The following is a 14279-nucleotide window of genomic DNA, read 5'->3' on the forward strand; positions in this document are numbered from 1 at the left end:
TTGTCGAATTAGATCATAATTCTGCAAGAACGTGCTGGCTGATGCAAGAGGCAGAATGTTTACTACAGAAAAAATCCTAGAGTAGGCAGGAAGTTCGTCTAGAAGATTTCCCTTACATATGTAACCTGGTATCAAGTAGTAGATTAACTTCTTGAGTTGAGAGCGAGAGGAGGTAGTCACACATCTACCTAGCTAGTGCAATAGAAGCTGATTCGAAATAGCACTGTTTATTCGTTACCCAGAGGGAAGCTTTAAACCAGGGAATCATTGCTCTCAAACGGCCTGGGAGAGAAGATCCTTAATTGCCATCGTTCCACACCATCAAGCCAGATACTTACAAGTAAGTGGTATACTTCTTCTTCAGTACCTGTTGTAGGTCTAGAAGACATTTACCTCTTGGTTGAGTATTTGAGATATTAAGATCCTTAAGGCTAGGAAAATCATTAAGATGCAACACCAACCGTATGTTCACGAAATGATGCGTGAAGGAAATTTGAATGCTGGTGCGTGACTCGCTCGTCCGCCCACCCGAATTTCAGGAAATCACTGGAGTGTGGAAACAGTCCACTTTATCTTCAGTCTTCAAAGAAGGAGATGGTAAAGATCAATCTTATCACAGATCAGTTGCATTATTTTCAACACTGCTGGATGTTATGCAAGGGGATGACTAAGAACTAGATGAAGAAACACTTGTTGGAAGAAAAGATAACCTTCATGAAATTCGACATAGTCTCAACAAAGGTAGGTCCTGTGACACACAATACACAAACCAACAAATATCTACCGAACTCGCTTGTACTGGTACAGATGACGAAATTTACTTACCCTGTAGCTCTAAATAAGTCCCCAAAATCAATAGCTTCTTAAGTGTTCGACATTGGATGCTGACCACAATAGTTTTAGTGGACTTGTTTAACTGAAGGCATTCGGTCATGCATCCACACCAGATCACGTTACGACTCGGAGTGGGAAACAGCTCCTACGTCCACTAGCCAGATTAAAACAACCGCTTCTCGATATATTGATAACGCATCAAATATATCTTTCCTACCTCTACGCATCTGACTTCTGATATTAATCAAGTGGGGGACGGTTCGAATATAGGTGTTACTGGTTAATAGTTGTCAAACTAGAATACTGGTCGTATCTTCAACCCATTGGAAACCACAGAAAGATTTTAATCATGCTCAAGCAATAAGAGGCTAGGACAAAATGTCGGTTTGTCTATACTAGCTAGCGACAAAAGTATTGGATATTGGATGAAGGTTGTTGCGGAATACCAGGATTTTTAACTTCAAGGTCAGTCCAGGTGTCTGGATTAAACCTGATCTGAGGTCAGAAGGGTGGGGGCTGAAGTCAGTCCTTATCTGGTAAGTTTCTGTGTGTGTAAAATATACTCACAAACCAGATGGTTTAAAGTGCATATGCTGTTTCCCGTAGGATGCTCGTTCAGTTATTTACTTGTGTGAATACATGTATTCCAGAGTATTCTTTCTGCTCCAAGTCTTAAACTTGACCTAGTACCTTCGCTGAGTTGTTCCAGTCTAACAGTAAAAACTGTGTTAGATTTGAAGTTGTTCCTGCGCATTATATACATTATAACCCAATCTCCTAACATTCGAGAAATACCTATTTGTTTTATGGAAGTTCTGAGAAACCTTGAAACCAATAATGTAGAGTCTTTGCTCTAAAGAGGTGAGACGGCAACTTATGGACGACATTTGAGCGACGCTAAAGTGACACTGCGAGTGTCCACCTAATAACTAGCACCAATTGAAGATCATGAACCTGTGTGAAGAATTAGAATTATGATTTACAGTTGGTGGTTGGGATTAGGAATTAAATCTAGGGTTTTTATCACGGGATGACACCAGCTATAATTTCAAAGTGACATTTTGACAAATTGATGAATGGATTTTGCTCCGAAATCTAAGACCTGTTATCTATTACCTGATTGGTTCGTCCATAAATTATAGTCTCCCCAAACGAAGTACTAGGTCATGTGCACTTCTTCCTTGATCTTATGAAACCTAACTTGTTCATTCCAAGCCTGTTTGATGACATTGTGTGTGTTCTTCGTCATCTCTTAATAATTCTAACATACGGTGGTAACACCACGTAATCGGATGCCTATTTGGAATGAAAAAGTTCAACTTAGTTGAGTTTCTGTGTTCATTAACAATGGTGTCACTATCATTGTTTAATTATTTAATCGTTCAATGGTTTTTCACATACTGTAACGCGTTTCTTGATGCTTAGTATCAAGTATTGTTCCACAAATAAGTAGTGCACACCAAATAAATGTATTCGGAGTTTGAAGTAGAGTAAGTCACCACCAAGCTACTATCAAGCCCAAATTATCCGAGTTACTGTTAGCACATATTGTTTCTGGTCACTTAATGTAAAGACCGAAATTCAAAATCTTTCAGTAGTTACGAATTACCGTATTTACTCATTCATAGTTACCTATCACGCTCTATGTAAGGTAGTTGCTCTTATTTGTCATACAAAGAAGTTAGTTCAGATTCATACTAGTTATTCTCAGACCAAATAATGTAATGTTAAGCTTTAGTAGGAATATAATTACAGACTACTGACTCTGTGCCAGTCTTCCTACTACATTACGCTGGATATTTTCCATAGCTACTTAAGGACTTCATGCATTTTTCTGTTTCGTTAACAGTATTCCAAACTTATCCATGTTTATGCATTTCACTCCTCAAATCGAATGTGGAAATACTACTTAGCTGTTTCTTGTGGTCAATGTTCAGATAGATGATACTAGATAAAATCTTATCTCCCGTTGACACATGCTTATCGACAGGTTGATGTAATTAGCTGCCAAACCATTATCTCCTTATGTAGGTACAGTATTCTGATAAGCAAGTAATTTTCTTGTTAATCTCCACCTAACTAGTTCTTATTGAAGTCACTAGGTGTTATATCCTAGTGATAATGAAAGTACGAGTAACTTTCGAGGCCTGTTAATGGACTATTGTTCTATATATATTCTTATTGTATAGCTATTGAGTAACTAGATTGTGTATATCTATATTTATCTTATTATAAGCTTCATTTTGACCTATAAATTATTATTATACGAATTACTGTCCCTAAATTCAGTTTATTGATTATTGTCTCTCACGTTCACAGCCATATTAGGCTTGATCTTGTACAAATATTATTTTCTATTTTATGATGTGGTACGGTCTGTATGTCTGGTATATAAACCGAGTATGCTTGAAATAAATGATTCGCATAGCAGAAGCTGCAATTGGTGTTCTGGACTCAATTGGAAGGGCTAGGCGGACAAGGGACCAATAAGGACGCTAGACTACTCATACTGGTCGAACGTCATTGATTTGTCACAGTGTTTAAATCGGAAAAGTCGTATTTCGACTGGTGGATAATTCACGTGATAAAAAGCCGGACATAAAATCAATAACGAATTAGCATACGTCTTATTTTTTATAAAGTCATAACATTAGGTAATATGATTAAATTTGTACCATTGGCTTCATAGAATTGTACTCGTATAATTCATTCTTGACACTATTCAAACTATAATCGGTTGGTGTACAAAAGGAAACCACAAACGGCGGCCTATACGTTCTCATCCTTCTAATAACCCTATGTATCATTCATTTAAATTCCATATTAGTGACCATTTACTACGACACAACAATAAAACACTGTTTCTATCCACGAATTTGGTGCTGCTCCTACATCAGAAAGTTCACAAAAAGCAGCCACGGTATCGTCTGTTACCTATAGATTGCTAAATGTTGATTCATCATATGAACTAGGAAGGTCTAAGATTGTAGTCCTCTTTGAAACAATGTGAGATTATTGCTCAAATGCTACCTTTCTGGTCATGAGGTCAGCTTTCCACCTAACATAACAATGAAACGTTTACTGCGTTATTAAAGTTCATAAAGTGTTATGCTGTAGAGATTCTAAAAACGATAGTGTTATTGACAAAGGGACACAAAATATGAAGGTCTGTCAATAAAGAGTAGAAAAGTTTATATTTTTGCAAGTTCGAAAGCACTTCGTGTATGCACACTATAAAAGTTGACATCTTAAGACGCCTGATAAAGGGAATTTATCAGTGCTTCACAAATCCTGAACTTAAAGAGTTTGTTCGTATTTACCCTTTTTGGAGGTGACTGTCGAGATGTGTTCATTCGGTAAAGAACTTTATAACTGGGAGTAGCAAACCGTAAAGCAGTGCAAGTTACTCAATTTTATGGCTGATCATTTTAGACCCTCAACTCCATAACAGAACAGAAACTTAGTTAAGAGTTTTATTGCCTATTTCTCTTGACCCAAGCAACTTTATATAATAAAGGTCTAAGGAATGTCATAGACAAAACGAAATGACAGTACCTTAATAAATAAAAACATGATCATAACAATATTAAACAAGAGTTTAGAAAATAACTAAAATGTATTGTTTATGTATTTTGTTATCATAACATATCTGGTTTGTCTCGCCAGATATTCATCCTGCAAAGGTTTTCTTTCAGTTTACTACTACATAAGAAGGAATTTTCGGTCTTGAAATTTGTTCAAATAATTTGAACTGTATCCAGAAAATTTCACAGATTCGATAAGAGGGAAAAATGGTTTCACTCGATGTCCATCTTCCAACTATTGAGGAACTGACAGTCCCAGAACTAAAGATATCAAAGTGTCCACTGTTGGCTGCAAGTATTCATTTAGGGAAGTTTTGTGACAATGAATCTAAGGTAATTTTCCAAAATAATATTTGTATTTATAGGAATTCATGCTTTGCCATTATGAAACACATGATCCAAGAGCTTGTCTTGGAGAGGGAAAGGCTCTTACCAGTTGCGCTCATACGTTTTTCAAACAGGTTAAAAGGCATTGTGAAGATGAATTTCGCAATTACTTTACCTGCCTTCACAAGTATGGAGGACCGGCTTACAGCTTAACAAAGTATGTTTTCTGCTTCTCAGCGTATTATTTAGGTTTTTAAGTATTCTTATGTTCATTATCTTGTTACTGAGGTGCCATTGGTATCATATTTGGTCTCTGTTCTCATGTAATCTTATAGCTTAAGTGTGGAGCAATAGCTTAATAACCGAACTGCTATCAATAATATAAAAATAAAATATTTCTTTGAAATTACATAAAAATGGCCTGTGTTAGCTTTGTGTTCGTATGAGTGTAAATTTCATGGAAGAATTGGAAATATATTATCAAGTAAACAATCTCACTGAAAATTTCGCATACTGACCTATTTTGTATTCACTAGGCATCTAGGCAGTTCTGTAAACGAGACTGACCCAGATGCTGCTTGGAAACAGCAGTCACATCGATTAGTAATTTAAACCATAGGGTTCCAAAAAACCAATGAATTTCTTCCAAGTCTATTTAACTGATGAATTCGCGTAAATTCATCCCATCAGGCTCTGAACATGACGAAGAGCGTAAACAAATCAGATCTAGGTTGACTGAAAGTCTAAGGAACGATCGTGAGCAGTGGTGGGCAACTAAAGCAAAAGAGATGGAAAAGGCAGCGGCTATAGGCAACACCAGGCAACTCTTCAGACTAATAAAAGAAAGTCAAGTATAAGTGAAACGATCTCGGAAAAAGACGGAACCCTTATCTGCTCTCAGCCCAGACGTTTAGAACGATGGGCGGAACACTTTAAGGAGCAGCTCAGCTGGCCTTCAGCTACTGCACAACTACCCACTATTCCCAGAAAACCTGAATGGAACATTGAAGTAGGCCCCCCGACCCTACTTGAAGTTCAAAAGGCTATAAGTAATCTGAAACGAGGAAGAGCAGCTGGTCCAGATGGATTGGCTCCAGAGGTCTTTAAATATGGTGGTCCAATTTTAGCGATTAGGTTGACTAATATTCTGGCTAAAATCTGGGAAACGGACGTAATCCCATCTGACTGGTCACAATCTCTGATTGTCCCAATATATAAGAAGGGGCCAAAATCATCTTGTGATAACCATAGAGGGATTAGTCTGACTAACATAGTATCTAAAATACTAGCCTCAATAATTATCGGGCGCCTAACTAAGACTCGTGAACTGCAAACACGAGAAAATCAGGCTGGCTTCAGACCTTGTCGTGGCTGCATCGACCACATATTCACTATTCGTCAGGTTTTAGAGCACAGACATTTTTATCGGCGTCCAACAATGATAGTTTTTCTTGACTCTATAAACCGAAAAGTTCTGTGAAAGTATCTGTCATTGAAAGGTGTACCTGAGAAGTACATAAACCTTGTGAAGGCTCTTTACTCGAACACTACCAGTCGAGTGAGAGCTTATGGCGAACTGTCAAATGATTTTACAACCTCAAGTGGTGTCCGTCAAGGCTGTCCACTATCCCCATTTTTGTTTAACTTCATTATAGACCTGTTGCTGGAAATAACACTCTCTTCGACTGAATTTTCAGGAATTGATCTTCTACCAGGAGGTTCACTTATCGACTTAGAATACGCAGATGACATAGTCCTGTTTGGTGAAGACACTGACAAAATGCAGAGTCTTCTGTTGGAACTCAGTAATAATGCCAGGATGTTTGGGATGCGTTTCTCCCCATCCAAATGTAAATTGTTACTCCAGGACTGGCCTGCGTCAACACCTGAACTAAGGATAGGGAGTGAAGTAGTCGAACGCGTCGACAACTTCACTTATCTTGGAAGTCTGGTCAGCCCTAATTGGTTGGTGTCTGACGAAATCTCTTCACGGATTCAAAAAGCTCGTTTGGCTTTTGCCAACTTACGTCACCTATGGCGAAGACGAGATATCCATCTATCAATTAAGGGACGAGTATACTGCGCATCAGTTCGCTCTGTTCTACTTTATGGCTGTGAAACATGGCCATTAAGAGTAGAAGATACCCGTAAGTTACTAGTATTTAACGACAGATATCTTAGAAATATTGCTCGCATCTGCTGGAATCACCGGGTAAGTAATAATGAGGTTAGACACAGGGTATTAGGGAATGATGGTAAATCAGTTGATGAGGTGATGAATCTTCATCGACTGAGATGATTAGGCCATGTGTTACGTATGCCTGAACACATTACCACGACGCGCTATGCTGACTAGTGTTGGGGATGGTTGGAAAAGAGTTAGGGGCGGCCAAACCAAAACATGGCATCAGAGCTTGAAGTCACTAACTTCTAGTCTGAGCCATGTTGGCAGATGCAGACTACCTGGTTGGAGTCCGTGTGACTATCGTAACCAATGGTTGGAGACTGTGTGACATGGCTCAGAATCGATCACAATGGCGTAGGTGTATACACTCTTTATCTTCCCTTAAATCTTGAGATTAAAATCGCTTCATAACTTTCTCCCCTCCTATACTATAGCCTTATATACAACCTATCTTTTATATACTACCACCACTAAATTAACTATTTCTATGAATCCGGTGTTGATCTTGTTGTGCTAATGAGGTATGGCAACTTGGACCGATGCATAAATGTACCTGGTCCTACGTTGTAGTTGACTGACTGACTGATATTCACTAAATCGTAAAAGTTTCCTATGGAGAACTGGAGAATATAAAATCTTATGAAAATAAAATCTCATGTAAATATATGTGATATATCTGACTAGATATTTTACAATGCGAACCTGCTATACAGCTAGGAATATCTTGTCAGCAAACTAGTCAACCTTACATATACATTCAGATAGGTAGATATTATCAAGCGTAAGTGTATCATACTAATTCTACTGCTGATTTTGTGTTTCACAAATTTCATGGATTGGTTTATTTCTTGTCAGATGTATACATTACGTATTGTAGATCAGCGCCACTGTATACGTGCTTAGAGTCTGAAAATCATCTCAATAAATATTCAGTAAACACTTCCGGTGCTTCTTTACGTGTTCTATAAAATTGGATGCGATAGGATTTCCATAATGTTAACTGGTTAAACCACCACATTGAAATGTCCTTTGAGTACTGATTTCAAATGTGAAACAGATGAACACAGATAATTATTACTGTAACAAGAGACAAATAAATTTGTTCTCACCAATTTTCCTGATATAACTGTAATTTGGATCCCTGGTTTGGTTTTTATTTTATGGATTTGATCATTGTGTAAGCTAGTGAAAATAGGCCTTGGTTTTTCAAAAATCGTTTATATTTTCCTCACAAACGTATTGATTGTGAATTCATGGTTAATTCACTTCCTGGTTTTTCGTGGCGTTGGGTAAAATGTCTGTCAAACCAGACTTCAATGCACCATTTATTTTTTCGAATAATCGAGCATGTTTAGGTTTATGATTCAAAGATTCACAGCCTTTAGATATATAGACCCAGACTAGCTTCACCTACTTTACCTCAAACATTCTTGTGTTATTGTTCTTCATTGACGTGGTAAATGTCATTCACAATCTTGAGTACGGACTTTGTATGTTTTTTTTTCTGAATTACATTTATTTTGATTTACAGTGTAACTCTGGGCAGTATTTTCCGTATATTCATACGTGTTTGTCTTCATTTTTACTGGCAAAAGTTGGGAAATAATGATTATTTCCACAAGTTAGAAGTGTAGTGAATGAATAACGCAGACGGTTTTCATGTAAGATCCAATAAGAAAAATAGTTTCCCCAAAATCTAGTATACATTCACCATATAATAGGTCAGTGCAACGCTAAATCTTCGGTATTATTATCATCATATCTTTTAATAATCCCACTAGTTCCCATATTGCGATCCCATCTGCACTGGTCAGAATCCTACCTTCTCAACAGTATGAGTATATACATAATAGTTTCAAGGCTTAAATAATATTTTAGTTGAAATATTGTTAAACTCATAAGGTATTTTGATTTTCTCCATCATGAAAAAGGTGTATACTTGTAAGGAATTCATTAATATGCTACTCTCTTTTGCATTCTATTTTCCACGTAGTTTAATTAACATGATCTTAGAAACTTATCCTTTGTTAATGCTTTTGTTTTATAATAATTAGATGCCGTGCAGCTCAGTATCCGTTTGATGAATGTATAAAAACTCACCTTAATCAAGAACGCCCGAAACCGGATTACTTTAATGTTGTTCGTCTTCACAAAACGAATCGACCTAGATATGAACCGGGATTGGCTCCAATGCCCGAGAGAATTCCAGATTTACCTGACTTGGATACATTTGACGTACCCGAACGTTTAAAGCATAGAGAAAAATTAAACGAACTATTAACTTAAATTTATACAATGATGCAACATAATACAACACCTGATTATTGTCAAGTATATATAAATATAGTCATTTTAGTTTAGTAATATTTAACATTCTAAAACTTGTTTATTCAATTTGTAAAAATTAAGATAGCCGGTCAAAAGTTTGTTTTACAAATATCTTACGAGTACATCAGAATATACTTGATAAAATGTATGACGAATAAAGAAGGTATTATTTCTAGGTTGAATCCCTATACAAAACACTACCATTTACTGATAAATTGAAAGCAATAAGATCTTCGAAATGAAACAAATCCTTATTTTAATTCATAACCTTTCACCATCTACATATAGCCATAACTACAGCAGTTGAAGTAGTAAAAATCTTGAGATCGTCAGTGCTTAAGCTGTGTTAATCTGAGTACTCTATAATATGGCACGAAATTTGTACACGGAAGCATTTGTCAGAGTAAAGGAAAGTCTATAGAGAAATAGGATACTTTGAAAACCTTGTTATAAGATACGAAAAACAAAAGGTTTAAACGACTCAACACTAAACTACCAGAAAAAAGCGTGTTTTAATTTGTCGCACATTTGATATTGATACGGTTTCAAAGATAGTAAACTGGGAGAATAAATAAATACGAAAAGGATATTCTGCAATCCGTGTGATATTAGTTTATTACATTTCCTTCCATGAAAACAATCAGGTTAGGGAACTAACCTATTCATGTCACCTTGAAGTGTATTTGTAAATTCATGCACTCAGTATCAACTAAACAGTAAGTACTTAACAGATTTTTCGCAGTTTTCTGAACATATTCCTGTTAGGAACACAGCAAATATATCATTCAGCGACGAATAATATGTCTCAATCGATTCAGTCAATTCCTTGATTTTGGAAATTATGTACACTCAGATTATCGGTTGACTCCTAGCCCAATTCACTCAAACCTATTGATTGACCAAACCGTTTGAAAAGGTATGCAATTTATCATTATTATTATGTATGTAATGGTCGGTGAACAAATCAGTCTGCTTCTAAAGTCATGTTTTCTTTGAGTCAGCAAAGTAGTTTCGTACCGTTGCAATAAGTAATGGGTAGAAGTATTTTGCAGCCATACCAAACAGGCTTATCAGTAACAGCACTTATTATTTAGCTCAACTCACAATATCAACATATTAGTGCGATTTCAAAACATTGCAATCCTTAAAAATTTATATTTGAAAGAAAGGCTACTATCAGTTCAATTTCCAGAAACCTTTAAGATATGATTTGTCAAAAATCTAAGTTCTATGAGTGTCTGGGTTACATCATTTTTCAGAAATCACTTCATTATGGAGTTTTTAACAGAAATAAATTTATCATTAATTAACTTCCATATTCCTATCTCAATCATTTCATTCCTTACTAAGTTATCAGTAACAGTACACCAGAAATAGCCCCCGAATGCCCTGGTACGGCCGAGAGTGCGGAGAGTAGGCTCTGCCTCTCAAAATGCTCTCACATAGCGACGTGCATACAACCACTGGCAGAGAAGTCCTACTCACTGCCTGTCACATTACGAGCCTAGGCCGGTAGGGTTAATTAGTCACGTTGCCTGCAAATGCCCTGGTACGGCCGAGAGTGAGGAGGGGTCTCTCTCGAAATGATCTCACACAGCCGCGCGTATACAGCCTCTGCCAGAGAAGTCCTACCCACTGCCTTCTCGCAGCATTACTGATGTTTACGAAATTGAGAGGACGGAAAGCGAATGTACGGCACTTTAACCGGGTTGGTGGACACGGAAAGTCCATCTAGAGTAGTTGGAAAACTCTGATTCCAAACCAATGGTGCACACGGGTCTCAGTATGCTGAAGAAACAAAAGGCGTATGAACCAATGGTTAGTCACCGGCTATCATGGGACTTCATCTCCTCACGATGCTCCACTACCTTATGGATTAGACTTTAGGTCAAGGGCTCGGGGTTTGGACCCCTATGAAAATCACTTGCTTCGGTCTGGGCATCCGGGCAGTATCATAGCCCTTACACAAATAAAATGAAATGACAGTTTTTTGTGTGGCGTATATATATCTGGTGCCCCCTTATACCAATATTTATTTGTTCAAATAAATAAATAAAATAATTAGTCATGTTACGCGGTTAGTTTATGTAGAAGAATATTACGAGATCATGATCGCCAAGTCTATTCTGAATATAGATTACTTGTTGTGAGCGATGAGTGCTACAGCTTATTAACCTGGTGCTTGAAGCAATGAGTCTTGTGTTCATGTCAGTGTGAATTATGTACAAACTCAATCACATGCACTAAACAGACTTTACATCCCACTAACGTCAATAACTGAGTACAATTTAAAGAAGACTGTTAGTTATGTCGAAGATTTGGAATACTTAACCTACATTCCAAGAGGTTTTGGCTAGTTAGGTTATTTAAAAATATCGTCAATCAGCATTATCTAGTTATTGTATGGACGAAAACTGTCTGAAAGAGCTCACACAGTGAAATTACTTTTAAATCACCATACTACTACTTAGTAGTTCGAAATTTTCTATAAAACTGGTCATGAGTAACTTCATGGCCTACAGCTGAATCCAGGACATTCCATTGTAAACCGAAAAGTAACAAATACTGGATGGAGTTCCTTTGTTCCAAAGCCAAAACTTGGTTTTCCCGCTGATAAAGTTCATATGACAAATGTGTGGGATTTAACAATTACCTGTTGAAAGTTTTAAATAATCCAACAAAAAATGAAATGGATTGTTCAGTTAGTCAAATTTTGTTTTTTTATGAAAATAATTCTCACTTACTTTAAAGTTTGTAAATCAATCCTTAGTACCAATTATTGGGGAGCATTGTGAACAGTAATATATCGTGAAAGGCGAATTACTGTCGAATATATTCGTCTCTATTAGTTCTTGGTACTTTACAAAATGATTTCAATTCTCACATTTATATACTATTTTCATATGATTGGAGACTGAAAAAAATGATAGTATTTCTTTACACCGGAAAAATGCTAAGAATATAAATAAGAATAAAACGACGAAAATATGTTTAACACACTGATATGTTTTCAAGTATATACACAGTGATGCATAAAGTTTTATAATCTTGCAATCCCCAAGTGTCTGGATGAAAGTTGGTCACATAAATTGCAAATTTTGAGTTTATTTGAGTATCTTTTAGTTGGCTAGATATTGTTTGACATCAGAATAATATAACTGTGTTAAAGTAAGCCTTTTTCACACAAAAACTTTTGTAACAAAGTATCCATTTGAGTGTTTGAATCAGGCTTTTTTCACTGTTATACTTCTTAACCGTTTTTTAAAAACTCGTTGTTTTGCATCATTCAGTACTTCAAATAGTTATTTGATGTATTAACGTTAACAGTAAATAATGAAAACGACAGTTACTTTGTTCATTTTCAAGAAAAGTACCAGATTCATAAACACTTCGTAAATCATCGGTTCCTTCTTGAATAGTCGTATAAGATGAAACGCGTATTATATATTTCAGCAAACATCATGTACCAAATTTACAGAAACCTAATTAAAAGTCATTTAATGCATAAACGATTGTAATTCATTTACCGACCAATAAACCTGAGACATTATTATCCAACTTTCTTGTGGCTCATCAAATCAAAGCAGAAAATAAACAAATAAATGGTTAAAAACACTTGTTCAACAAAAAGCTGCAAATAATCTCTCATATTCTGGACTCTATAACTCACTAAACCAGGAATAAACCGATTAATGATTATCACAGTACGCTTTAGTTAAGATAGTAGAATTCTCATAGTTGACATCCAGAACTAATCTTAGTTAAATTACTATTGAAAACCGGGAGGCACTGAAAAGTTGTTTTGTCGTAGTATAGAACTTTTCAGAAGTATATGTTCACGACCTTAGAGCTGATTGAGCCTGTAAATAAAACTATGAAAACTCAATAATTCTCACAAATCTCTCATATTATTAATAATTATGTGCTCATTAGTGACCAACTTCAAGATTTAATTCCAGGAGTTCTAGTCAAAAACCATAACTAATAGAGTTCCATCATGTCGAGTATGTGAAAGTTACACATCACAAGTAATAGAAGATAGTAGAGTAATATCGTGAATTGATTGAAGTTAGATATGTACACCATTGGATGCTGACTCAGTACTTTAAAGGTCGGATGTTCTCGTTCGAACACTAAGATTTTAGGTAGATCTGTCGTTGCAAGATCGTGGATTCGCATTTCTGAAGGGTCCCATAGTAGGACAAAAGAGCTATCCAGACCTTTTTTGATTTTTAATGATTGTCCATGTAAGATCAGCCAGTTGTATAAATTATAAAAATTGGTGATTCTATGAAGGCACATAAAACTGTTCCTGTATATTATTTCCTGCGTTTATTTTTACTGTTAATTTCCGAGTTATTCGTTTATTCAATAAAATGTCACTTAAGGTCATATATATATATATATATATATATATATATATAAACATTTTGGTATGATCTTACAGCATAAGGGATGAACTCATCAACAAATTTTTAATTTTTTTTCAGAAAAGACACATAGAATATTTGTCAGTTGACAAAATATATCATAATATATAAGATAAATTTAAAGTTCAGTGAACCATGAAAAATAATATTGATAAGCTTATAAATGTTACTGATAATTATGTTTATTTTTTTAATGCAAGCTATATACTATGGAGTTGTTTTATGGTGTTTTTTTTTATATAGTTGAGATCATGAGTCAATTGAAGCTAGACCACCATGAAAAACCTGGAAGCACTGGATGGCCGTTTCGTCCTATTGTGGGCCTAGCTTCAATTGACTCATGATCTCAACTATATAAAATTACTAAAATCTCCATAAAACCCTCTTCTGATACTTTTTTTTATTCATTGGATCATAAAATGAATAACATGGTGCCGAAAATGGAGCAAAATTTAGGGAGATGGAAGAAAAAATAACAAATCGATAAAATAAATTGTAACGACAGTATAATAATGGGATAGGGCTCAAGTCCTTAAATAAATAATGGAATATAAATATGGTGTTGAATTAATAATGACAGCTTTCAGGATT

General features: G+C 35.8%; 1 protein-coding gene across 1 annotated transcript; it reads left to right on the forward strand.

Moving 5' to 3' along the window:
* Positions 1-1275: 1275 nt before the first annotated feature.
* Positions 1276-9292, forward strand: Smp_027480 (hypothetical protein). The gene is made up of 4 exons (XM_018796656.1): positions 1276-1370; positions 4530-4751; positions 4784-4962; positions 8985-9292. The coding sequence occupies exons 2-4, from the start codon at positions 4626-4628 to the stop codon at positions 9214-9216; spliced, it is 537 nt and encodes a 178-aa protein (XP_018651776.1). The 5' UTR covers positions 1276-1370; positions 4530-4625; the 3' UTR covers positions 9217-9292.
* Positions 9293-14279: the final 4987 nt, after the last annotated feature.

The sequence above is a fragment of the Schistosoma mansoni genome, chromosome 4 (assembly GCF_000237925.1).
Source record: "Schistosoma mansoni strain Puerto Rico chromosome 4, complete genome".
Lineage (NCBI taxonomy): Eukaryota > Metazoa > Platyhelminthes > Trematoda > Strigeidida > Schistosomatidae > Schistosoma > Schistosoma mansoni.

Bases quoted from the DNA above. Each gene is read 5' to 3' on its own strand.
- Smp_027480 (XM_018796656.1), top strand. From the start codon at position 4,626: ATGGTTTCACTCGATGTCCATCTTCCAACTATTGAGGAACTGACAGTC. The intron at 4,752-4,783 runs GTAATTTTCCAA...TTGTATTTATAG, and splicing joins TTTGTGACAATGAATCTAAG to GAATTCATGCTTTGCCATTA. The intron at 4,963-8,984 runs GTATGTTTTCTG...TATAATAATTAG, and splicing joins CCGGCTTACAGCTTAACAAA to ATGCCGTGCAGCTCAGTATC.